This window comes from Thamnophis elegans, chromosome Z, assembly GCF_009769535.1.
Source record: "Thamnophis elegans isolate rThaEle1 chromosome Z, rThaEle1.pri, whole genome shotgun sequence".
NCBI lineage: Eukaryota > Metazoa > Chordata > Lepidosauria > Squamata > Colubridae > Thamnophis > Thamnophis elegans.
The window spans coordinates 114522374-114549971 of NC_045558.1; the positions used below are offsets into that span (position 1 = coordinate 114522374).

Consider the following 27598-nt stretch of genomic DNA (forward strand, 5'->3'; position numbering starts at 1 on the left):
GCACGGAGAAGTAGCGATGCTTTCTGCCTCCAATATGCTTCTTTTCGCTTTCGCTTTTGACTCCTTTGCCCCAAGCTTTACAGAACCTGCCCCGGTACAGGTAAGATAGCGAGGGGTTGGGGTAGACTTCTTTTAAGAACTTTTCCCCCCGTCCCTTCTGCCTGCCTGGTGCGCCTTAAGATGTGCGTTAAGATCAGCTGGCCGAGAAAAAAGGACGGCGCGTCGTGGTTTTTGCTTCTTGAAACTTAACCTGTCATTTGGCGATATTTGTGGCATTCGCGATCAGTTCGCCTTTCCGCGCTTCACTTCAACAAGGAAAAAGAGGTTGGGAAGGAGAAAGGAAACGACGTCTCACTTTTCTGCTCGCTAGAGAGTATTTTGATTCTGCCAATGAGGGATCAGAGAAAAAGTGGCAGTGGGCAAGAAGTGGGGGTGGGATACCTATCAGGCGCGGTTTTCAAATAATTTCCTTTGCTGTTTCACCAAAGAACAGCAACAATAAAAAGGGAAGATTTCAGAGGAAAATCCAATTGTTTTACTGGAATTACAGGATCTGGTGGTTTTTGCTTGCATCACCGATAATAAAAGGTGAAAGGGGAGTCAACCAAGATGATTATTTTTATCTTTTCTTTACTAGTTGCCCTCCAGAATAAAGATAAGGAAGGACGATTAAAATAGAACATGGACTTAAGGAACAGCAGATAAGGTGCTTTACAGCTTCAAATAAACATAGCTGTTGGAGCAAAGCTTGCTTTCAAATCCTGCACGTCTCAGGATTAGTAATAAGGGCTAGGCAGGCTGGATTAGATTTACAGAAAATCAGTGGGACAAATTGCTATTCCAGTTTACTGGTTATTGTAGCATAGCCAACTTCTTCCCAAAGGAACAGAGATGCCATGACCTGAGCGCCATATAAATTTGGTTAAATAACTAAATAGCAATAACATCTTCAGCAGTGTCGTTGTTGTTGTTTTTAGTCGTAAAGTCATGTCCAACCCATCATGACCCCATGGACAACGTTCCTCCAGGCCTTCCTGTCCTCTACCATCCCCAGGAGTCCATTTAAGCTCACGTTGACTGCCGAACTGCTTCAGTGACTCCATCCAGTCACCTCATTCTCTGTCTTCCCATTCTTCTTTTATCCTCAATCTTTCCCAACATTAGGCTCTTCTCCAGTGAAGCCTTCCTTCTCATTAGATGAAAGTGTCATTAGTTATTAATAAATTCATTACTTTGTCAACTTCAAAGCAGACTTTGCCAGGAGAGTGTTCTCCAAATTGTTGGACTACAAAATCCCAAAATTTTGATCAGTAAAATGGCTGTGAATTCTGAGAAATAAGATAAGTATAAGATGCACCAAGGTTTTGAAGAGGCAATTTTTTTAAAAAAAGTAGATAGGTAGATAGAGGGAGAGAAAGAGAGAGAAATACAGTAGGTAGGTAGGGAGAGAGAGAGAGTAGGTAGGTAGGTAGATAGGTAGGTAGGTAGGTAGATAAAGGGATAAAGAGAGAGAAATAGAGAGAAATAGAGAAATGCAGTAGGCGGGGGGGGCAGTGAGTAGATATGTTGGTAGGTAGAGGGATAGAGAGAGAATACAGTAGATAGGTAGGGAGAGAGAGTAGTTAGGTTGGTGGGTAGAGGGAGAGAGAGGGGTGGAAGAGAGAGAAATACAGTAGAGTATTAAAGTAATATGGCTTCAAGAGGGACTTCAAAACAAAAATGTGGTAGAGGAACATGTGAAAGTCGTATTATTTACTGGCAGGCTTTTCTTGCTTGGCTGGCTTTTCTTATGTCTCCACCCTTATAATCACACTTAAATACACACTTAAGTACTTTTTTTAAAAGTACCTAACATTCATTCATAACATTCAGGAACAGAATCAGAAACTATGGGTATGGTTGAGTACAGCTGGCCCTGAAATAGTGGGCTGATGATGTTACAGAAATAGAAGATGAAACTTATTACAAAACGCTTTGTCTCTAGCAGCAGGAAACAAGAACAGATGTTCAGAAGAGTGGAAGAATCCATTTTCTTTTCTCTCTAATTTGCATGGTACTGAAAGCTACAGTGTTGTTAAAACAAAAGGCAATATATTTTAACACTTGCTCTTTGGCTTACTCAACTTGTTTTTGAATTCACTTTGCATTGAAAGTGAATTTACATTAAAGACTTTGCATTTCTCACCTCAAACCCAACCATCAAGAATAGGCACTAATTTTCTTTGTTATGAAGTAGATGAATGTCAGGGATGAAAAATGGCAACTCACTTTAAGCTAATGGTTGAAACCAGTGGTGGGTTCCAGATCCCATTCCAACCGGTACAGTTGGAATGTGCCCGGCGGCATACACATGGACGCGTGCAGCGTGTGCATGCGTCTTACCGCCTCCACAACACTCCAACTGCTCAGTGCAGCATCGCACAGACGCTATATGCGCCATGCACGGAAGTGCAGAAGCCTTAAAAGACAGGTAAAGGGGGCGGGGGAGCCATCCGGAGCACCGTATCAGAGCGGTATCTGGTGCTCCGGGCAGGCTCCGGTATACCCATACCGGGGCGTACCTCCTGCAACCCACCACTGGTTGAAACCATATAAACTGAGATAAGCTTCCTGCAGAAATAATATTCATAATACTAAATTTCTCTTGCAAGTTTACTGTGTAATACCAAATTAATGAATTCCATCAGCCTTTCTTAGCTTGGTATCCCCTAGATACTTTGGACGATAACTTCTGTTATCTACAGCCCATCCCTTGCATCAGGGTAGAGTTGGACAACTGAACAGAGCTCGGGTGTTTACTGGCCAAATGCCCTTCCTGATGTCTGTGTGGAGTTCACAGCAGATAGTTACTCATTGCGCGTAGATAGAGAAACATCTGCCACTACCTAGTATCAAACTCGCAGCTTCCTGATTGGGAGGAGAGACCTCCACTTCTAGGCCACCATGCTGCTCTGTCTATAATTTAACTCATTATAATATTCTAAACCTAAATTAAGTCACACTTTCTCATCCCAATCCACCTCGCAGAATTATTGTTGTGGGGAAAATAGAAGGAAGAAGACGTGTAGTATATGTTCACTGCCTTGAGTTGTCTGTAAAAACAATAAAGGTGGAATACAAATAAATAAATAAAATAAACCCAGTAGGATTTCTACTAATTAAACAGGCTGACTAAAATGAGAAGCGGGTCTTTTTGGCTGCACCCCACCCGGGTAACTAACCCTAACCTCCTTTGTTTGATTTTGACAATTTAAGTGGAGTTTGTACTCAGATAGGAGACCACAAGGAAACCCCAAGTCCAAATGTTAGACTGAAAAATTGAACAACTACAGCAACAAATTACTAAAGGCCATTGTAAGCTATTATAGTATTATTTCCTTTTCATAAATGTAACATAGACATGTCTATAACATCACCAGAAATCAAGTTTTCACCTTTATCAGTGAACAAATATACATGACAACTTTAATGAGAATGTCCTGTTTCTTTCCTTCTATTAATCGAATTTCTAGAACTAATGTTTACACATGATCGGAACTGTAAATTCTTTTCAGTGAGCTTATGTTCCAAATCTTCCCTTGATGGTAGGGGGAGTGGACAGAGGATGCTTTCAAATATATAAAAAAGATCCTTAAGAGGAAAAATCCAAGATTCTTTACTCCTACTCTACCCCATAATAAAACTTAGGATTTCCTACAAGGTCCCTTATATATTTATTCCATCCCACTGTTATAAAGCTTTTTTTTTTTTAAAGTTTGAAGCTGCTGTTCTGTGCATTGGCATTTCCAAACTTATCTGATTCCTAATACTTGGACTACAGCCCACATCATACCCAACTTTGTTTTTCTTTGTGTGTGTTTTTAGTTTAGTTTAGTTTAGTTTATTAAACTTGTACGCCATTTTGTTCCCATCGCTTAATATTGCTTATCATACGTTTGATTTAAAATCATTATTAAGAATACAGAAAAAGAAAAACAGAGACCTTTGTTCTGAACTGTTTTGTATAGGATTTTGCTCTTTGTATATAATGATCAGATGAGGGCCATTAATTTTTGCATTCTTGTTCACAAATGGTTCTTTTTATTTCTTCCATCCCAACCAAAGGACTGGTCTTTCATGACCCATGTCCTGTTTTCTTCTTTCTGTGTCCCATCTTTATTTCTCAAAATCTGGATAAGATAAGGATAAAGAAAATCCAGTTTAGCCTAGTTGTTAAGGCACCAATCCAGAATGCAGGAATCCATGGGTTCAATTCCAGCCTTAGCCATGAAAGCCAGCTGAGTGACTTTGGGCCAGTCACTCTCTCTTAGTCTAATGCAGCCAGAAGGATTGTTGTGAGGAAAATAAGAGAAAGAAGATATGCTGGATATATTTATTTCCTAGATTTATTTATAAAATAATAAAAGCATATAATTAATAGATTAGATTAGATTAGATTAGATTAGATTAGATAGATAGATAGATAGATAGATAGATAGATAGATAGATAGATAAAGAGAGAGAGAGAGAGTGGGGGGGGAGAGAGGGAGGGAGGGAGAGGGGGGGAAGATATGGAAAAAAGGAGATGACCCATTACTTAGTGATATGATCTTCTCTCTTCTAGAAAGGAGGAGTTTGGAATCCCACAGCATCCTGGTCACCACAAAATGGGAAACACAAATAGTGCTGAACCGTGAGTTTGTTCTTTATTTTCCAAAGGAAAATATTTGGGGAAATAATGAAAGAATTAATGTAATAACTTGATCTAATTTCTGTGTTCTCATTATCTTCACCATGACCACCTCCACTTAGAATATTGATTTAATAAAAATTGTAACTTTATAGCAACAAAGAATCATATGTTTAAAAAAATGGTTGAGTGCCAAGAAATTAAAATTCTGTGAGATGTTGCTATTTATTTATTGACAGAAATTATGTTATTTCTATGAATTTTTTTATTTATTTTATCAACACATTTCCAGTCATTTCAGAATTTGTGGCAACTTTTGTATTTTTCTGCTGATTATTTGGTATTACTGTATTTTTATTTATTTTTGTGATCACTTTGGAATTCTGCGGAAAATTGATGTAGTCTGAACACTTTAAATAATATGTAAGCCCTTTCTAGAGTGAAGAAATGACAGTTTTAAGAATTCAAATTAGCTAAAAGAAATACCAGAAAGAAGAAGGTAGTGTTATCTAAGTCCACCTATGATTTATTTATTAGTTACCCCTCATTATCAGTTCACTGTTCAAACACTAAACATTTTATTTGTTTACTTTTGATGAGTCACAGAAGAAATAAAGGTAAGACAATCATATGATCTGTCAGCGTTCCAAGTATCACGTAGAATTAAATCAGAGTCCAAGGCAAAACGATCCTTAAAGTTCCAATTTAATAAATCAGACATTTAGCACATTGTGGAATCCCAATTCTGGAAATTAGATCAGATTCCCACCCAGTTGAAAGTTCATGATGTTGTCCCCACACCCACAAATCCATCACATGGTCCAATCTTCTTCTATCTCAACCCAACTGGTTCCGGTCAGGTGCAGAGGTGCAGAGACAAAAGATTACCTTGGGCTTCTAAAAAAGAATGACAACAACACTTTTCACAATTCTACTCCTTTCTATTCCTCCCTCCCAACTACTACACTAATGAAACAGAATAATGAAATAAGAGAGAGTGTGGCAGGCCAAAGATCCTAAAAGGGATATAACTGCAGGCCTGACATCACCTAGATTTCATTTTTCCACTTAAACCATAAAATATGTAATATTGCAAAGTTGACTTTCCCACCAGAAAAAAAGGTTGTCACAAAGGGATAGGACAAATATAAAAATAAGCCAAAATACTACATATTATTAGTATAATTGTTTTGGACTGAGGAATGTAGTGTTTTCACTTTCACTCGCTGGAGACAAACAGAGATTACAGGCACGGATAAACATTTTTTGTTTTGTGAGATTAACACTCATTGGAAATGTATTTTAGGAGGAAAGATGCGGATAGAAGACTGAAGTAAGGGATAGTGTTGTAGGGTCCAAATACAAAGCAGATGAAGTAACTGATTTTCTTCATTTAATATTTCCTTTTTCTCTCACTTAACATTCCCTTTTCTCTGGTTTTTAATCTCCTCCTCCTCCTCTCCTCCTCCTCCTCCTTCTCACATACTGTGAGCCTCTTGCCTGGGAAAATAACATAATCAGATTAAAAATCCTATGAATTATCTATACATTTGGGCTGTAGACAATGATATAGTTTGGCCTTCTCTCATAATTGATGCTCATCCTTCAAGATGGGGCTTCTGGATTTCTGAAGAGCAGTTTGGTCCTACAATATCACATGAAGCAAAACTAGAGCTATAGATGGGAGTCCTGGCCTCCCACAATTTGATTCAGTTCTTTTTCTTTGCCTCTTTCAGACCAACTTCATCAAATGTCCCTATATCAAAGTCTGTAGGTGGCATGATTCAGGACCTTCAGGAGGATATCAGATGTTCCATCTGTTTGGAATCCTTCAATAACCCTGTCTCCATAGAGTGTGGGCATAATTTCTGTCAAGACTGTCTGTTTATACACTTGAATAATTCTCCACAGTCTGAGTTCAATTGCCCTGAATGCCGCCATCTCTGCCACCCTGAACACATGAAGCCAGATGCACGGCTGAAAAGTTTGGTGGAAAAAATTTCACAATTTCCTCATCTGGAAGATATCAATAAGGTGAGACTGCATCTAGATGGAACTAGAAAGCTTTTACTGCATTGCATGTCAGGTGCAAGAAATCATGAGCCAGGATACAGTTCAAATGCAATACAAGTTTATTTCATGCTACATAGACACAAGTGACTGCTCTGAGGGTGGGTTCCTGCCAGTTCTAACCTCTTCTACAGAAGAAGTTCCACAAATCTACAGTGCCGTTTAGAACCGCTTCCAGCTCCCTCCCAACGCCTGTCTACACATCAGCAAGATGAAGAGTGAGAGGAGGAATTCTGGGAATTGAAGTCCACAAGTCTTAAAGCTGTTAAGTTTGAACACCCCTGGGTTTTTTTTTCTAAAGGGTTAGCGGTATAAGGGTCTTGTAACTTGACAACTTTAAGACTTGCGTGCTTCAAATGCCAGAGTTTCTGAGGCAACATTTTGGTTGCTAAGCAAGAGTGTTGTTGTGAGTTTCACCACATTTTACTAGTTGGCCATGCCCACCCAGTCACAAGACTGCCAAGCCACTTCTACTCGGTCACATGGCTGGCAAGCCACTCCCACCTGGTCACATGGCCAGCAAGCCACTCCCACCCAGTCACATGGCCAGCAAGCCACTACAACAAAGCAGGCCACACCTACAGAAGAGGTTCTAAAAATTTTTGAAACCCACCACTGGTCTGATCTACTAATGGTAAAGACAGATTGGTTCCAGATAAGGGTCAATGAACTTTAAAGGGAGACTTAGGTCTTCTGTGGGGATGTAGCGATTCCAAACTGATGATGCATTTGACCCTCCCTCAGCTCAATATGGTCATCTCCTACATTGCATGTAGTTAGATTGTTAGATGATAGGTAGATAGATAGAGGTTTAGTTCAAAGATAGATTGATCTGATTGAATAAGCAGGTGAATACAGGAAAAAGCAGTCTTGCAGATGACCAGATTCAGAGCCACAGAGGTCAATAAAGGTGATAACCAGAACCTTGAATTGCATCTGTAAGACAAGATGCAGCCGCTCAGCTCCCAAAACTGGGTGTACTCCCAAGTATAACAGGAAACTTTCCTATTTCCTGTTATACTTGGAAACATTCATCATGGTCCAGGACTGCCACATTTTGTAGCTTTAGCTTCCAAATGCTTTACAGGTGCAACCAAACGTAGATCATTTTATAGTTATCCAGACGAGATGACTAGGGCGTGGATGAATGGAAGCAAGGCTTCCCAACCCTAAAATGGTTACATTAGTGCACTAAATGTAACTATTCAAAAGTCCACCTGGCCGTAGCTGTCACCTATCTATAAAATGAAGAATGATAAAGAGCTGCATGTCCGTGGTGGGATTTTACTACTGGTTCTGTGGGTGTGGTGTGGTTTTGTGGGTGTGGCTTTGCAGATATGGCAGGGGAAGAATACTGCAAAATCCCTATTCCCTCCCCACCCCCCCTAACCTGCTTTCCAGCTCCGTTCTCCTATTCAGGGCAACAAAAGAAGATCAGCTGGAAGGCAGCAGGGGCATGGCCATCCTATTTGCCAGTTTAGAATTTAGAATTTAGAATTTATTAGAATTTGTAGGCCGCCCTTTTCCCTGAGGGGACTCAGGGCGGCTCACACAAAAACTGGGAAGGGGAAATACAGACATTAGGACAAACAAGTAATAAAATAGCAAGCAACATACATTCATCATTCGGGAGGGGTAACTATCCTATCCCCAGGCGTGACGGGCGAGCCAGTTCTTCAAGGCTATGCGGAAGGCTTGGACGGTGGAGAGGGTACGAATCTCCACGGGGAGCTCGTTCCAAAGGGTCGGGGCTACTGCTGAGAAGGCCCTCCTCCTTGTAGTTGCCAGCCGACATTGGCTGGCCGATGGAATACGGAGGAGGCCTAATCTATGGGATCTTATCGGTCGCAGGGATCTAATTGGCAGAAGGCGGTCTCTCAAGTATCCAGATCCACTGCCATGTAGGGCTTTATGGGTGATTAATAGCACCTTGAAGCGCATCCGGAGATCAACAGGTAGCCAGCGCAGCTCGCGGAGGATAGGTGTAATGCGGGTGAATCGGGGTGCACCCGCGATCACTCGCGCGGCTGCATTCTGCACTAGCTGAAGTCGCCGGATGCTCCTCAAGGGCAGCCCCATGTAGAGCACATTGCAGTATTCCAGCCTAGAGGTCACAAGGGCCCGAGTGACTGTTGTGAGAGCCTCCCGATTCAGGTAGGGTCGCAACTGGCGCACCAGGCGAACCTGGGCGAATGCCCCCCTGGTCACAGCCGTCAAGTGGTGGTCAAATGACAGCTGTGGATCCAGGAGGACTCCCAAGTTGCGAACCCTCTCTGAGGGTTCTCTGAACTTTTCAAAATTTCTGCTACCGGTTTTCCAGAACCTGTCAGAACTGGCTGAATACCACATCTGCTATAAGTCAAGAAGGATCCCAAGTGATGGGCCACTTTGAACCAATGAGTACAATCCTCCTTAGAGTTATGGGGCAGCACTTACATTGTTTGGGGTGGGGTTGACATATTACTGTTGATACATGACTGTGCCGGTGGATTCCAATGGTTTCATATAGATGTGAAGATAACCTGGGCCACTCCACAAAATAGAGGTCTCTGAGCAGAGCTGTCATCTCCTCCTCTGTTGAAAACCACCCTGTAGGAAGAGAAAGAACTATTGAAAGACAATATGTCAGTGAGAACTGACTTCTTCATTTTCCATTCAAAATTATACAGTCCCTTTCCAAAAAAGCTTACAAATAGCAAGTTCTCTACCACTCCTGTCAATCTGGCATGGCCATCACAATTGTGCTGCCCTAGTTTCTTCTATCTTGGCCCTCTTCAGACCTGAGACCTGTCTCCAACTGAGTAACCATAAATGTTCTACATAACTTATTTTTACCTGGTTGTCTTCTCCTTTTCAGATGATGCCAACAGCTTCATTGGAATTGGGGCAGGCAGTACAGCTAGTACGTTTGGATGAAAATGGGGATCTCTACTTGGATGCGGAGGCCCTGAGTACTTGCTTAGAGCAGGAAGAGGTGAAAGATACTCCCATCTGCTTGATTTCCATCATTGGGGAACAGCGACAGGGTAAATCCTTCTTGCTAAATTTCCTCTTACGGAGACTTAAAAACTTGGTAAGTCTGAGAATAAGTGTTTATTTTCTTAGTGTTTTAAAATGATTTTGATTGGTATAGTCTTAAAGTGTTGTGTAGATTTTATTCAGGAAATCCAGCATGCAGAATGAGTTTACATGGGTTGCATTTTGCACATGTGCAACTTTCTAAAGAATATGAGGAGAAGGGGAAATGTATAAGGTATACATTCCTTGTCTGAAAAAACAAATATAACAGCTTAATAAAGGAATATTTTCACTGAAGGTAGAGTAATATCTCATATCTCACCAGTATCTCCTGGCAGAGTACAAATGACTCTCAAGGCGTTTCTAAATTCCCAAGAGATTTATGCTATAAATAAATCATAAAATATAATTTAAAAAATAAATAATAAAATGAAGAATAAGACAAAGACATGCATTTCATCAAAAGGCAAATTGATGAACTTTGCAGAAATACAGAGCAAAATAGGGAAAGTTGCTTCGCCAAGTGATTTTTGACATATTGTGAAATATGTATCATTTGACAGCAATGCTATTTCGGCAGCTATCTGTTTCTTATTTCATTTATTTCTTCCTTGCTGACAGGCTGCTGCAGATAACTCTTGGCTGGGCCAAGAAGATGAGCCATTGACAGGTTTTGAATGGCGTTCAGGAACTGAGAGCATCACCAAAGGGATATGGATATGGAATCAGCCATTTTTGGTCCCTGATGAAAATGGAAAGGTAAACGTTTGAGAGTTCAATCCAAGAAGTAATTTTCTCTTTTTTCTGCCTTTTGTCTTCTTCTTTGTAGCGTCTATGCAGGTTTTTCAACAATTTTCTGAATGTAATGCATTTTCCACCACCTACACATCAAACTAAATAAGATTTCATTAATGCTACCCAAAAGGTTGATAGTATGATAGAAAACATAGATCTTGCCATAAACAACATCACTTGGCCAAGCCAGAGGTTGATTTAATTGAGATGTCTGCATGTTTGATTTGTTGATTGATTTGTTGATGATATGCCATCAAGTCAATATTGACTTCTAGCAACCAAATGGACAGTTTTCTTCACAATGATCTATCCCTAACCTGGTCCTTCAGATCTTCCAATGTGCACTGATCATTGTTGTAATAGTCTGTATTCACCTTGTTGAGTGTCCTCTTCTCTTTCCTTCCATTTTTCCCATCATTAAAGTCTTCTGTAGAGAGCTAGTGCTTCATATAATATGTATGAGGTAGTATCTGATAATTTGTGCTTCAAATAGAATGACCGGGATAATTTATTTTATGTTCCATTTGTTTTCATTTGTTACAATGGTTGGTTGTTTTCATTAGTTTTATCTCTCTGGTTTTTATTCCATTTATCGTCATTTTGATTTTTTAAAAATGTTAAGAATGCTGGGAGTTGTAGTTTAACCAGGACAGAATCTAAAAGATTTTCCATCTTGGCTAAGAGCATATAAATATATTTCAGAAATGAATTTTGTGACTATGGACACATTCCTAAGATGGTTACTAAATAATCCACATTATACAACTTATTGAATAAGAAATTAATGAAAAGAATAGACTCACGTTTTATATATATATATATCCATTTATTTCTCTTCTCTGTTCCATCTCCAGGTAGCCTTGTTTTTGATTGACACTGAGGGGTCAATGGATATAGAGAGAAGCAAGGACAATGGTATCAAGCTTTCAGCTTTCTCCATGCTGTTAAGCTCCTATCAGGTGGAGTTCTAGAAACCAAATCATTCTTTTTTCCTCTAGACTGTAAAATCAGCACATACTTACTACATCTTTGTTGTGTTTATTAATTGTCTTCTAGATTCTCAATTTATCCCATAAGATGAAGGACCCAGACCTGGAATACATGGAAGTGAGTTGAGCTTTAAATATTAAAAGTGAGGTCCTTGTTGCAGGGCCCACAGCATGTTGATCTTAGAGATCAAATTAACCCATTGTCTGAATCTGCACATCCATTGAATCATTAACTTACCTCAGGTGCTTGTTTCATGCAGTTCACTGAATCACAAAAACATTCCAGTGCAACCTTATCAGGTAGAGGTGATATATATATAATATTGCTAAAAGAAGGTGGCATAAACCAAAGCCTAGACTTCTGGTATCCTTTGATTCAGGTAACAAAACTGGAAAGATCCTAGATTATTTTACCTGGTTACCTTGATTGAAATGCAAGAATCTGACAGCTATGATACCCAAGCAGTTCGAATCCATTTCAGCGTACTACAAATACAGAATCCATGCCTTGCAAAAGATTCCATAAGTAGTAGGGTTATGCAGTGCTTCAGATCCACTTACAGAAGATGCTGAGGAGAATGAAAAATGGTAAATGTAATACCCCTTGAAGCCCCTGTATCTTTTCCAGGATATTTGACAACTACAGAAAAGTTAAGTTAACCTTAGGAAAGATGTGGGTATTTTAAGAGTTTTGATAGGTGTTACAATCATATTCCAAAGAATCTTTTCCAAAATGTTCCCAAAGTATTGCTAAGTCTTATTGTGGAGTAAATATTAACAGGAATATCAAATGGCCGTCAGATTGCAAAAAAAGTCATTTAAGTTGGATGATTAGGAACAAAGATTAATCTTTGTCCCAATGGAAAACACGGGCACCTAATAGTTATTATTAGATCCCTATCACTGTTGCCCCAATGTGTGCATATGTTATCTACTCTTTCTTCCGTTTACTTTAATCCACAATGAAGACATCAAAATAGATCAGGAAAACCAATAAGGACATTTTCCAATTTACATGATTGACTCAGCCATGAATACAATCACTGAACAAATCTTGGATCCCCACAGCATGTTGATCTTAGAGATCACATTAACCCATTGTCTGAATCTGCACATCCATTGAATCATTAACTTATCTCTGGTGCTTGGTTCATGCAATTCACTGAATCACAAAAACACTCCAATTTTACAATGTAGCATGCTGTACAAATGCAACGGATAATTCTTTAACTGATTTGAATAAGTTGGTTGTCTCAATAACATTAACGTTAAAAGCAATAGGTTAAGTAGTCTAATGTGATTACTGTATTACATTTTAAAGTGTGGGGGGGGTAGATATACCTTCCCCCAATCCGCTTAAATATAGTACTGTATTTAAGTATATTGTCCTGAATTCTCTGGAATAGGTCAGAATACAAATGTGATGTAAGACAAATTTTTAACTTTAAGTAGATATTATTGTCTTCCAACAACAACAACAATAATAATATCACAATCTGGTAATTGAAATTACATAGCTATGGATGAAACATGTAACACTGATACTCATTATCATCGGGGCACTTGGTACCATGTCCAAGAATTTTACAAAACATATCAAGAAATTGCAGCTTCCTGCAATAACACTAGCGGAACTGCAAAAAACTGTGCTACTTAGAACATCATATATTTTAAAAGGATAATTGTTGATACCTAGGATGCTGGCAGCAACCCATATCAACTATCAGTACCAGTCAATGGTATTTGTGACCCATTTTTAAATGTTCAGTTGACTGAGTTTCGTGTTTAATGAATAAAAGAGAGAATAATAATACCAAATGACAACATCTGCCTATCCTGTGTCCTGGGGAAAGACTCAAAAGGTGGATAAAAATACCAAATCCAATTTAAACATCTGGCTGGCTGTGCAATGAACCATTATCATATTGTCATTTCTAAAAATATATTTTTTATGTGTGTCTTTATCTTTCCTGTCATCAAACGCTCAAGGTAGCCAACAGTAAAAACAATAACTCACAAAATCATTTATTTCCTAAATCACGTTCTAGTTCTTTATCTCTGCCACTGAGTGAACAGGCAATTAATTTCAGTGAAATTAAATCACCTAATTTAATAGTCACCTACTTCTTTCATCCCACAGATGTTTTTGTACATAGCAAAGAGTGTGGGCCATCAATTCAAACTGAAGCCTGTTCAGGTATGGAGCCCTATCTTTTTCCTTCTTTCTTTTCACATTCATGTAATGTATACTTCCCCCCCCCTTCCACTGTCACCATCCCCTCAGGACTGTTGCCCTTATACATGGTCAAAGAGGCTCTTTGTTCCTGAATTCCTGTTCACAGCTAATGCCTCTTCATCACTGTTTTCTTCTGCCTGGTACTCACATCTCTCTTTCCTTTTCTTTCATTGTGAATACCAATGATTTTTTTTTACCCACTGCTATTAGAAAATGCATTACTTATCTCTATAATGTATTCATTTCTCATCTCGAGAAAGGACAATAATCTCTGAATAACACTTATTTTTTAAAATATTTTTTAAGAAAAAGTCAAAAATTGGATAAAGCAGGAATCTTTGCTACCATATTCATAAAATAAATAGTAGAATGATTTATTTTTCCAAAGCACACACCCCTTCCTTCCCTTACTGTGCTGCTCCCTTAAGAAACTTTCTCTCTGCTTGATTTGAATGTCAGAACCTAATCAGGCAGTGAGAAAGTTAATATAGCAAAATGAAATTTTCATCAAAAGCATGGATAGACAGCCTGAGGTCCTGAGGCTCCAAGTTCCATTTTACAGCAAGAAGAAACTCTGTTCAGAATTATAACTTTTCCAAATAGGTGTTGTAAGCCCTTAAAAGTCCAAAAATCATATCTATCCAAAATGAGAAAAAAGCAACCCAAATGTTGCTACAATTCCCCTGACAATAGCAATAGCACTGGTAGCAGTGGCTGCAGGAGGCTCCACCCATCCGCCCCGACATAATGTGTGAACACTGCGCATGCACAGAAGGCAGTGTGCAGATGTAGCACGTGCGAGTAAAGTGAGAGAGTGCACACACACTCACATTTGCAGATCAGTAGGAAAGGTTCTTTAAGCGGTTTTACATAGTCAGCATATTGCCCCCTATAATCTGGGTCCTCATTTTACCCATCTTGGAAGGATGGAAGGCCAAGTCAACCTTGAGCCAGTGGGACTTGAACTGCCAAACTGCTGGCAATCAGCGGACAGCAGAAGTAACCTGCTGTAATGCACTCTAACCACTATGTCTCCACATAGTATCATCAGCCCTACCTATTGTGATCGTTTGGAAACTGAAAAGGGGAAGGTTGTTAAAAAGCAACAGGATCAACCTAATTGCAATGTGAATGTCACTTACTTAACAAATGTTTCACTTAGCAACATAAATAAGGGAAAGTGTTGTCTTATTTTCACTGTAATTATGATATGCTTGGTAAATGATATAAATAAAGTGAAAACCAATCTTTTAAAGTAGGACCGGCTTCAGAGAAAGGTCAAAACTGTACCACTAGGGAGAACAGATTCTTTTCATTGTTATTCTCCTGCCCTCCATAAGTGAAGAAATGAGACAGCTTTGCTCCCCTTCGGCTGCATAGCCTGGGACCAGAAGAAAGTATAAGTGAATAAGCTGAGGGGACTTGCAGAGTAAGAAAGAATCTGATAAAGTAGGAATGCCCTTAAAAGGTACAGGTAGTCCTCGAGTTATGACCACAATTGAGCCCAAAATTTATGTTGCTAAGTGAAACACTTGTCAAATGAGTTTGCCCCATTTTGTAACATTTCTTGCCACAGTTATTAAGTGAATCATTGCATTTGTTAAGATAGTAACCCAGTTGTTAATTAAATCGTCTTTGGCTTTGAATCGTCACTAAATGAACTGTTGTAAATTGAAAACTGACTATATTTCATCCAGAGCCTAAAAGCCAGATTTCTTTAATAGGGAAGGGTCAGCGGTGAAATGCGACGAGTTCAGGCCAGTAGTAAAAAATACTAAAAAAAGTTTTTTAAAAAAAAGTTCTGACGATCGCGCACCACACAGCCAAAAACGGGAGGTGAGGGGGTCCGTTTTTGCTCCAGCAGGCTTCCCTTAAGCCTGCTGGACCAAAAATGGGGGTGAGGTCCATTTTTGCTTCCAGAAGGCTTCTCTGAGGCCTGCTAGGCCAAAAACGGGGTAGATGGTAAAAACCGGGGGGGGGGGGGTGTTGTCTGCTTTTGCTCCCAGCAGGCTACCTAAAGCCTGATGGGCCACAAATGGGGGCTGGGGGTGCTGAGAAAGAAAGAAAGAAAGAATGAAAGAAAGAGAGAGTGGCAGAAATAGAAACAGAAGAGAAAGAAGGAAGGAAGAGAAAGAAAGAAAGAAAAAGAAAGGGAGGGAAAAGGAAGGACTATAAACCTCACCATAGAAGCAACTTCAGAGGGTAATGCAGGGCTGGAAGGAACCTGGAGGTCATCTAGTCCAACCCTGCTCCAGCAGGACATTAAAGTGAGTTTCTGTCTTTTGATCCCCCAGTTACATGACTACATAGTCACATGACCCCCCCCACCAAGCCACGTCCAACCAAGCCACGGCCACAGAACCGGTAGTAAAAAAAATTTAGATTTCACCACTGGGAAGGACCCTAGTTTTGCAGCGGTATGCATTACTCATCAATCTCCCTGTTTTGTCAGCATTGATAGACATGCTAGATGCATGCTTTGGCAGGAGAAGGTGATAAGATTGCAAATACTTCCTGTGGGTCCTTGTAATGGTAGAATCAGCCCCATAATTTTGCAGCCATATGTACAATCTACTTTCTAACTCACCTTTGCTACCATGCAGAGTAGTTTTTTTGCTTCCATGCGTCCCGTAGGACCAGAATAGGAAGGAAAGAAATCAAATGCAGATTCTCTTGCTTCTTTGTTGCAGCATCTTGATGTCTTAGTTCGTGACTGGTTCTACTCACCCACCTATGGATTCCAGGGCGGACAAGTTTATCTCCAGGAGATCATCCAGGTAAACCTATTATAGAAATTATAGAAATATATCCTGTGTTGATAATGAAGAGATTCCCCAGGAGTCCTTCTAAAGAAGAGAAACAGAGTGATTGTGAGGTGGTGTTACAATGTTTGCATCTTCTCCCTTCTATTTGTTCATTTAACCTCAGAAGCTGGAGGGTCAACCCAACCGGTATTCACAAACCCTGGAAATATTAAAAAGCACCAACACATCTTGTTACCTGATGCCCTTCCCTGGCAAGGCGTTGGTGATGGGAACTGAAGGCACCATAGCAGGCAAGAACCTCTTCCTTTCCATTATACCCTCTTCATGTTCCACCCACAAGTCGATTCATCTGGCATTTTCATAAAGTTTAGTAAGGAATAAGCACAATGACTTCATTGTATTAGAAGGAGGAACATTGATACCATAAATCCTTCCTGATTAGCATTGGAGTTTAAAAACAATTAAATCAATTCATTCTGTGGCTTGTAATGGGATTGGGATTTTTTTTTCCTTCACAGGAACCTTGGGGGGGGGACGGACAAACTATGGAACAGGTTTTTTTCTGTTATCATCATTTAAAAATTGCTCTGTATCCAAAAGGCAATGTAAAATGACCATGGAGAAACCAACAAGAGTTTCCACTTTCTCAGAGTATTTTTTTATGAAATAAATTCTTATTCTACAAATAATTGCCATGGCCACAATTCACCAAAACTTTCTTATTGTGTTATATGATCTTTGTGACTTATTGCAAAATATGCATTTTTTTCCCTAAAGAGCTCTTCATCCTTCCCTTAGCACTACTCGTGGTTGATAGAATCAACTTTGCAAGCCCTCTGCTGCATTTGTTTTCCCCAAAGCTTATAAGATGCACAAAGTGCACATCTTATAAAATTTGTATTTATACAAAGTGCACTTAAAAATGCACAAAGCCTGAATCTTGGAGATATTAAAAATATTCTAAAATAACAATTTCATTTCTCCAACTACTAGCACCCAGACACACAGCATATAAACATACATACTGAAACAAAGGTTTATCAGACAGGATAGTTCCCATTTTAAGGCCAAATCCAACACTGTTGAATTTTGGAGTCTTTAGTTAAATCGGGTTGCATTCAGATTTTTTCAACCATTTTCTCCAGAAAAAGTTTTTTTTTTTTTAAAAAAAAAAACCTTCTCCTGGCCAGAACAGTCTGAATTGTTTTTTTTTTTTTTTTTTGCAGGTATGGATGAGGATTTTAGGGGATTCCTAAACGATTATGGGAATCATATTGCCAGATCAGCTGCAATGCATGTACAGAGAAATCAGGAGAACAAACCTCTCACCGGGACAGAACTGGCTGATAAGATAAAGGTGAGAATTCTGGGAATCAAATGATGAAAGCAACCTATGCAGTGGTGGATTTTACATTTTGTTACCACCGGTTTGCCCCACATGCACCCGCCCGCTTTACACCACCTTCCATGCATGTGCCTGGCCTTCCATGCATGCGCTTTGCTTGAGTGCATGCCTTCCGCTCATACTTCCGGCCTCAAAAACATGCCTAAATAGGACAACATGCCTGTGATTTCCGCTACTGGTTCAGGTGAACCAGTCCAAACCAGCTGAAACCTTTGTATTTGTGCTAGGCATATAGAGATTTCTATTATACCAAAAAAGATCAGTTTCTTTAGGTATTTCTCAACCTCGGGAATTTTAAGATGCATGGACTTTAATTCCAAGAAGCCCCCATATTGGCTAGGGCAGTGATGGGCAACCTTTTTGGCGTGGTGTGTCAAAAATCGGCAAAAAATCGAGCATAACTCGCGTTGTGTGTCACTTCGACAAAAACATAATTTTGCGCAATTTATAGTTTAAACTACAAAAATATATAATTGCAATATAATTGTATTTAATAAACCAAAAACAAATTATTTAACATAGCTGCTTAGTAACTTCTTTGTTCATCAGTCGATTTCGTATGTTGCCCTTGATATTATTATCAGTATCACTTACCAACGGTCCTGCTTAGCAACCAAAATGTTGGCTCAGAAACTCTGGCATTGAAGCGTGCAAGTCTTAAAGCTGTCAAGTTACAAGACCCTTGCACCCCTAACCCTTTAGGAAAAAAACCCCAGGGGTCTTCAAACCTGACAGCTTTAAGCCTTGTGGACTTCAACTCTTCAACTAAAAGAGAGACTGATAAATATTAAAAAAAATAAAACCAAAAAGCAGCTACTGCAGTGGCTTAGAATTTTACTCAATTACTGTTGAGCCCATGGAAAGTTCTGCAGCCCCAGGAGCAAAGGAGGGGGGACGGAGAGAGAGAGATTGGCTGTTTGGGGCTTGAAACCACCTGTGCTTGAAACCACCTGGCCCTCCCCAAAGGAAACCCTCATTTGCAGGATGAGCCTCGACTGGCTCTGCCCAGCGGGGTTACCCCAAGCGCCATTGGGCAGCGACGGATGCTTATCCTTTTTCCTTCGGCTGCTTCAGCTGGGACTTCAGACACCCCAAGGGAGGGACTTTATCGGGCCTCCCCCTCCCCACCCTTTGAATGAAGGTGTGATAGGGCTCCTCCATCCCTGCTCTTTAACCCAGCCAGAATTACAGGAGGGCTGCCCCCGTTCTGCTTTCCGGGGTGGATCTTAGCCGAGGGACACCAAGACCCCAGAATGGGTGGGGGGTGGGGGAAGAGCTTCTTGACGGAGGCCACGATCGACTTTTGGAAGTTGCGTTTTCGTAAAATAAGATTAACCTTTGGATGTGTTTGTTCCGCTCGGCCAGCGGCGTTTTCTCCCACTTAATCCCGGCGGATCCTGATATCTGAGCTGGAAAACTGCAACCGCCCGGAAATGATGACGCCCCGCTGAGTAGCTGGGACTTGCAGAAAAAGGCTGCAGAGAGAGAAGCGTTCGATCCGTAATCCGTCTGTGGGGGGCGCTGTGGACAGGCCGGGCCCCTTCTTCCCACCTCTATCCCCCCCCACTCTTGAGGGACAAGCCCTTTCCCCTGTCCCAACGGTGGAATTTGAGGCTACCTCTGCTTTCCCTCTCCCTCCCTCAGTTGTGCAGCAGCGGCAGCTCTCAGCCTGGGCGGCAGCGTCACACAGGCTGTGGAAGGAGGGGGAGGAGGAGGGAACCAAAGAGAGCTTTTACCGAGTCTGCGCCCCACAGCCAGGACCGTCCTGGCGCCTCAAGCCGCGTTTCTTCCTGCAAAGCCCTTCTGGCGTCAAGCGGAACTCTCGGGTTGCCCGAAGGGCTTTGCAGGAAGAAACGCGGCTTGAGGCGCAAGGACGATCCTGGCTGTGGGGCGCAGACCCGGTAAAAGCCTCTCTTTGGTTGGTTCCCTCCTCCTCCTCCTCCTCCTCCTCCTCCTTCCACAGCCTGTGTGACGCTGCCGCCCAGGCTGAGAGCTGCCGCTGAAACAAGTTTGGGGAGCATGTGCGTGTCACCCGAAATGGCTACGCGTGTCAGCACTGACACGCGTGTCATAGGTTCGCCATCACTGGGCTAGGGAATTCTGAGACTTTAATCCTACATCTTCAAGTTGTCAAGTTTGAAAAACCCTAATACAATTACTCCTTCTCTAATAAAATTACTTATATAATATTATTTATTACAATTACATCTATGTTGTAATCTGTGCACTGTATCTCAACCTCAGCAAGGATTTCACTCACAGAATTCCCTAATTGGTGTGCCCTAAAACATACAGTATTTCTCCATTACTACCTACTAAACATTGATGTCTTCTTATATACAGATAATCCATAATTGAGCCCAAAATTTCTGTTGCTAAGTGAGACATTTGTTAAGTGAACTTTACACCATTTTATGACCTTTCTTGCCACAGTTGTTAAGTGAATTGCTGCAGTTGTTAAGTTAGCAACATGGTTGTTAAATGAATCTGGCTTCCCCATTGATTTTTGCTTGCCGGAGGGTTGCAAAAGGTGATCACGTGACCCCACGATACAGCAATTATCATAAATGTGAGTCAAATTGCCAAGTATCTGAATTTTGATCTCCATGGGAATGTTGCATCAGTCGTAAAATTGTCATAAGTCACTTTTGTAAATTTGAATGGTCACTAAATGAACTGTTGTAAATCAGGGAATACCTGTAGTGTATTCTGACTCCCCCCCCCTTTCCCCCCTGGGAATTAAAAGTGTTGTCACTTTTAACAGCCAGCAGATGGAGCTCTTACACTTTTCTAAATTGTCCTTTTTCTTTCTATACATTCTGTAGATTTGTTTTCACTGGAAAGGAAAAAAACAACTATCTTTTTGCTGCTGATGACGGCAGAAAACATACATCTCCTATACTGCCTATCACACCTATGCAAGGTTGCTGCTTTATTGGCAACTAAGTCTGCTATCCTAGTGCTAGAGGAAAGGTTCAAATGAGAGGGAAAGGAGCATCGAGAGCTGAAACACAAACTTTGTGAGATGCCCTATTCTAAATAGGTGAAAACTGGTTATATGGAGAGGGACCCTAGAATCCACAGTTTGGACTAAAATTGTATGTGTGAATTGACAGGCAACCAGGAAAAGTCCAGCACTGCCTGTTCGAAATATGATTTCAAAGAAACTCAGAGTTAAAATCCCCGATCATTTCAAAAATCCATGATTGTTGGAGTACTACTTGATCACATTAAACAAAGCCAGTGGATAGTTACCACATCAAGGTGATTGTTCTGAATCTCACTGGGAGCTTTAATTCCGCATTCAGTTCTTGTGTTGCTTGGTGTGAGCCTTGTTACTACATACTCAGAGGACAAGGAACATGGTCCAGGGGTCTGCTGCTGGGGGCCTGCAGGGATTCGGGAGCTAAGATTCTGTGCAGTTCGGAGAACCTCAAATCCCTCTCCTGGCTGGCCCCGCCCATCCATCCCCTCCCCTCCCCTGAGTTCACACGCGGCCCATTTTGGATGCAAGTAAGTGCAGGGTGTGCACAGAGGCTTGGGAAGGGTGAAAAATGGGCTTCCAGAGCTGGGGAGGCTGTTTCAGCCCTCCCGGAGGCTCAAAAAAAGGCTCCCTCTGGAACCCAGTGAGGGCAAAAACATACCCACCCACCAGGGGTGAGTTGCTGCTGGTGTTACTACTGGTTCGCTTCACGTGCATTTTGGAAATCCTGCTTTCTAGTGACTCTAAATCATGTGGCACAGCTGTCCTCACCCTCCCCCCCCCCGCTGTTCTACTTCCTTTGCAGAGTCTTAATCCTCCTTTTTCAGCGCTGTGCGGAAAGGGCGCAGGCACAGGTGAAGCAAACCAGTAGTGAAGCGAACTGGTAGCAGACCTCAGAGCATTTCACCCCTGCTCTCTACATATCTTAAAAGTAGTCTGAATAGCCAACTAGGAGAGTCTTTTGTTAATCTATTTTTATATGTTAAATCTTCCCTTTTTTATTCTTTCAGGCTTTGTCAGAACTCATGAAACAATATCACACTGGTTTTTCCTCACCCACAGAGGTACTGACTTCCCCATTTTCCTTCTGTATCTTTCCCTGATAGACACGTATAACTAGTCTTTACTTTTTAAAAAGGAAAATATCCTTCAGATCAAGTTCCACATTTGAATAGAATTCTGTCAGCGAAGTGTGATTGCTGACTCCATGAACACATCCATGTTGTTTTCTGAGCAACTATGTAGAAATGCTTTGCTTTTCACTCTTTTCTGTTTCATTTTGTTTTAATCTTAGCCTAATATTACAATTCTAATATTGCTGGGTGGATTCCCAACAAGGAGTTAATAAGGCCTGATAAACCATAATGGGGTGTGAAGAAGAGCAAAGGAATCTTGCTGAAACTAAGTTGGACTTGGCCTAGTTAGCATTTGGGTGGAAGAACATGTTAGATATGGCATTGGAGGTCCTTAGCAGGAAATCCTATTTCTCACAGCTGAGCTGCTTGATCATCGGCAACTTCCCCCTCCCGCCATTTTTTTAAAAGTATTTTTTTCCTGTCTATTCGCCGGAACAGACATTTGTTGTTGCGAAAGAATTCTTTAAAAAGTGGAAAAAATGGGGTGGGGTGCTGCGAAAGAAAGGAAAAAGAAGAGAGAGGGGAACCACAAACTTGGTCCTACCCGTAGCTTCTGAGGATACTTTGAAAGAGCACAGCAATCCAGGGCTGGAAGGGACCTGGAGGTCATATAGTCCAACCCCCTACTCTAGCAGGACATTGTTAAAGTGAGTTTCTGTCTTTTGAATCCCCCAGTCACATGACTACATAGCCACATCCACCCAGTCACATGACCCGCACCAAGCCACGTCCACAGAACCAGTGGGAAAACTTTCACAGCTCTATACATACATACATACATACATACATACATACATACATACATGCATACATACGCACACTGAATCTTGCAACATTTTTAAACTAATTCTAACTTTTTCCCTTTATACATACATACATTCAGATATAAAGAGAGGGGGGAAGCAAGAATTAACTTTAAAATATTGCAAGATTCAAGAAGGAGGAGGAGATTTTGGGCTACCAAATTGGGAATTGTATTAAGCAGGCCACTGTATTAACATGGATGAAATAGTGGCTTGTATTGAGGCATACAAGATTACTGAGTTTGGAAGAACATGACCTGCAACTGGGTTGGCATGCTTTCTTGTGGTATGGGAAAATGTGGTTATTTTCAAATTTTTATGTAGCCACATCTGCTAATATTTCCTTTTTCCTTCTGCTCAGATGGCCTGTACCTTCAACCAGAACACCAATAAAATGCTCCAGATGAAATTTAAAAAGTTCATCCAAAAGCAGGTAGGACAAGCCCAGTTTTATTATATTTTTAATTTTTTTAAAGGCAAAAAATGAGGATTCTGAAGACACAAATACTTGGAATGTCTTAGAGAGAGAACAAATTACTATGGTTTGCCTACTGTAAATTGGCATGTAGTGAAGGGGAAAGGATTGACATTTGATCAGAGTAGGGTAGACTAGAATCAGAGCTGTAATAAAAACCAGAGGGCTGCGCTTTTAAAGTTCAAGTGCAGATAAGGACCAGCATTTTGCTTGCTAAAAGATGTGGTCATTAAGTCTTAAGTCATCCCATGATCAGATCCCTATTTTACAAGCATTTTTCCACAGTTGTTAAGCAAAAAATTATAATTAAGCAAATGAATTGTTAAGTGAATTATGTGGTTATTAAGTGAATCTGGGTTCCCACATTGACTTTGATTAAAATTAACTAGATCACAAATTGGAGTCATGTGATAACAGGATGCTGCAATTGTTGTAAATGCAAGCTGGTTGCTGAGCTTGCAAATCATGACTTAAATTCAAGAACATGCTGTAAATCACTTTTTTTCAAAGCTGTTATAACCCTAAGCTAATATAAAATGAACAGTCATAAATTGAGGACTACCTGTAGTGGCATTAGTAAGTATTTAAATACAGAAAAAGAAAATCAAATGATTTTTGATTGATATTGTCTGAGAATGGACTGTGTTTTGCAAAATTTAGCAGATTAACCATTGACCCCTAGTGTCCCAGTGGTTAGATACAGTATTGCAGGCTAACTGCCCATAACCTGGAGTTCAATCCTGACAGGGCTCAAGTTTTGACTCAAACTTCCACCTTTCTGAGGTCAATAAAATGAGGACCCAGATTGTTGGGGTCAATATGCTGAAATTTTAAAACTTCTCAGAGTGTGTTGTAAAACACTATGAAGCGATATACAAGTCTAAGTGCTATTGCTATTCCTAGACCCATAAAAGAAGTTAAAATATTTTGGCAGTTCAAAAATTATCACACGGGTATGGGTTTGTTTGTTTCTTTCTTTCACCTTAATTGACCAGAAAAGATTATTGGGAATATAAAATGGCAAATAAAAAAAAATCTTGGGGTCTTAGCTATAAGGACACATTAAGTATATATGATAAATAGTGGAATAATCAGAAGTGGCATTGTTATGAATAATGAGATGATTGATATTTCTATTAATCTATTTCTGTAACCTGCCACCCTTTTGTCTTCAATCTTAGGATAAACTATCACGCTCAATGTGGGCAAGCCTACATGTGTCCCCAAGTTCGATGGCTAAGCGCTTAGACGAGAAGAAAAAGAAACTACTCAAACAGTTCCAAAACTCATTTCAGGGTGACGAGCCACATCAGACCGAATTTTTAGCTTGCCTGGAGTCAAACCTCAACTGTGAAACTAAGGATTTCTTGGAAGATTATAGGCGCCGCTTCAAATCCTCCGCTATCAAAGCCGGAGTAGCCATTGGGGTGGGTGCTGTGGGGTTAGCTGGTGGAGCTGTTGGAGCTGGCATAGCAGCAGCCTTGTTAGCAGGTGAAGCCATTGTGCTGGGGACTGGTGCAACTTTTGCAATTGGGACTGTGGCCGGGGCAGGCACATTCGGTCTCGTTGGGGGAGGAGTGGGAGCTGGTGTGGGGAGACGCATAGGGGATTCTTCTAAGACCAATGATGACAACAGTGAGGCTAAAGATGATAATAAGACAGAAGAAAAAGAGGAGGAGGAAGAGGAGGAGGAGAATATGTCAGATGAGAAAAGTCTTATTAGCTGATGAGGTTAACCTTAAGAATTGAAGCCCCACACTTCCTTTATTAAAGAACAAATACCTGCTATAAAGACATTAATCCCAAAAGACTAGTCTCATGTGCACTCCTTTGTCTCAAGAACTATGGAAAATTAATTATCCCCTTTCGGGGATAGCCATAAAATAGCATAGTTCTGGCACAAAGATTTGAACTTGCAAATGACAATAAAAAAACAAAGGCTTTTAAAGGAATAATTATTTCCTCTGGGGCTCTCCCTCCGGGGGTGGGGGGAGCTCCAATGAATTACCAAGCCTTTTACAGTGACATGTTTCTCCTGCTCTAGCATCTATTCTAAAGGAGAAAAGGAAATTATATCCATAGCATTAGAGCCACTTAATGGTATCCATTTTGCAATAGTCTGCTTTGGATCAAAATCTAGAGCAGACTAAAGTGGGCTTTGTTGTCATCTCAAAATTTATCACAAGAGGCTATTCTTTCGCTCTTCATAGAAATATTGTAACAACTCCCAGATGGAGCTCCTTCAAAGCTTAAATGTGTGATTTATGTTATGTCACAGTTACAACCCTCCCTGAACAAGGAGGCCCTTCATCTGATCTTTCATTCCCCAATCATCTCCTGTCTGGATTATTGCACTGCACTCCACATGAGACTGCCATTAAAAAATAATTCAGAATCTTCAGTTATGTGAGCTGCATTTGGTGCTGGGTTGTTTCCATACCCAACTCAAGATGCTGGTTATGACCTTTACATTCCTATATGTCATAAAGCCAGATTACCTCTGCCATTGTCTTTATCCCATTACATTGATCTTCCCCACCTGGTCAAGCAAAAAAGGTATGCTGCAGAATCCATTGGGTAAAGAATTTTGACTGACGGGCTCAAGGAAGAGAGCTTTCTCTGCCATTGCCCTCATTCTTCGGACATTCTCCCCGCAGAGATGAGGCAGGGCCCCACTCTCCTTGCTTTTCATAAGTGCTTGAAGACTTGGCTCTGTTGATCCAGTTGGGGCCCACAGATGAGCACACAACCATGGGGCTGGCTAGCATCCCAAAGCTTCTCCCTGCCCCTTTTTTAATCTTGAACTTTCACTATTCTGTTCCTGTTTTTAATTCTCTTTATTATAATATGTATAGCTTTTATGATTTTATATCTATTTATACACTGCCCAGAATCCCTCCATGAGGGAGATGGGCAGTTTGTAAATATGATATATAAATAAATAAATTCAAGATTCTGGTGGTCATCTTAAAAAGCAGTACATGGCTGAGACCAAGTCAACTGATGGCCCAGTGGGAACAGGGAGACAAGACCTGTTAAAGTCTCCCTGTGCTGAGAGAATATCATGTTCATGGCTCCCATTCCTAAGCTCAGGAATCCCCAACCAATGGACCACAACCTGCAACCAGTCTGTGGCCTATTCCCAACAGGGCTGTGTGAGTGACCTGGTGTATGCCCAGGCGCAAATGTGCAGTGCCCTGAGCATCAGGGCTCACGGCTCCACTCATGCACGGCCTTCTACCACAAAACCATGCCCTCTTTTCCTCCTCCCCCCCCCCCCGCTCTGGTCTGTCAATTTGGAAAGGCTAGAAAATTCTTCCTAAGCTTTCTCAGTTGGCAGCAACCTCTTTTGCAAATACCTTTCCCAAAACATTTCAGAGAATTTTAAAGGCTCTTTTGGAAGATATTTAGAAGAGAGATGAAATGTTGGGTTCTGGGATCATAGGATATTCTTTGTACCTCCATGTTTTTAAGTTGCACTACTGTAATAGATTGTTGATAATAATGGTGATTAATGGATAACAACTAAACATTTTTTTTATAATAACATAAATATTTTGGCTATATTGGTTGCACATTTACCAAAAAAGTTCTTTTCTGGGCTTATGATATGCTGACTTTTATGATATTACCAGAATAATAAATTTAAAAAAAAAACTCCCAATTTTTTTAACATGGGCGGTTTGTATTTTAAAGGCTTGTTTTTATATGTGTATTATTTTCATGTAATTATACTACATTGCCCAGATCATTTTGCATTAGATGGGCAACTCTATAAATTCATTTAATAAATAAATCCTAGGTCTCCAACTGGAACCTGAATTTCCAAAGAACACCAGTCAAGTACAAGATTTTGTTTGTTATTGGTATTGTGTTGTAGGAAATTGGATGGGGGGAGATGGTACAGGGACTTAAATTTTCCCAGAAAGGAAACACAATTCTTATCAGCTTCCTTTATTGTTTTCTGTTGCCTTAAACAAAATTTCTCTCAGCTTGCCTGAATGCCAGAAGCAAACCAAGGAAGTTTGTTACACAGAATGGTTTAATTGATGTACTTTCAAGTTCCTGGTTATTCAAGGAGCAGACACCACCACCCCAGAATTTCTTAAAACAATGAGAATCTGTGTTCAGGGTGACAAATTTTCTCTGTCCAGCTAGCATATTAAAGGCATCTCATGTTTCTCCACACCAAATGAAGATCACCAAGAAACTGGGTCCCACTGCCTCCGCTGTCGTTTTAGTATCACCATTCTA

General features: G+C 40.6%; 1 protein-coding gene across 1 annotated transcript; it reads left to right on the plus strand.

Annotated features, from left to right (window-relative positions):
- Positions 1–27121, plus strand: RNF112 (ring finger protein 112). Its single transcript, XM_032234550.1, has 14 exons — positions 1–100; positions 4604–4672; positions 6406–6703; positions 9597–9812; positions 10379–10516; positions 11407–11511; positions 11609–11659; positions 13682–13738; positions 16468–16554; positions 16706–16832; positions 17769–17899; positions 21941–21994; positions 23231–23302; positions 24526–27121. The coding sequence occupies exons 2-14, from the start codon at positions 4647–4649 to the stop codon at positions 25069–25071; spliced, it is 1908 nt and encodes a 635-aa protein (XP_032090441.1). The 5' UTR covers positions 1–100; positions 4604–4646; the 3' UTR covers positions 25072–27121.
- Positions 27122–27598: the final 477 nt, after the last annotated feature.

What these genes read in the sequence shown, in the direction of transcription:
- RNF112 (XM_032234550.1), top strand. Translation starts at nt 4,647, where the DNA reads ATGGGAAACACAAATAGTGCTGAACC. An exon ending in AACACAAATAGTGCTGAACC is followed by an intron (nt 4,673 to 6,405) that starts GTGAGTTTGTTC and finishes TGCCTCTTTCAG; the next exon opens with ACCAACTTCATCAAATGTCC. An exon ending in CAGACCTGGAATACATGGAA is followed by an intron (nt 11,660 to 13,681) that starts GTGAGTTGAGCT and finishes TTCATCCCACAG; the next exon opens with ATGTTTTTGTACATAGCAAA.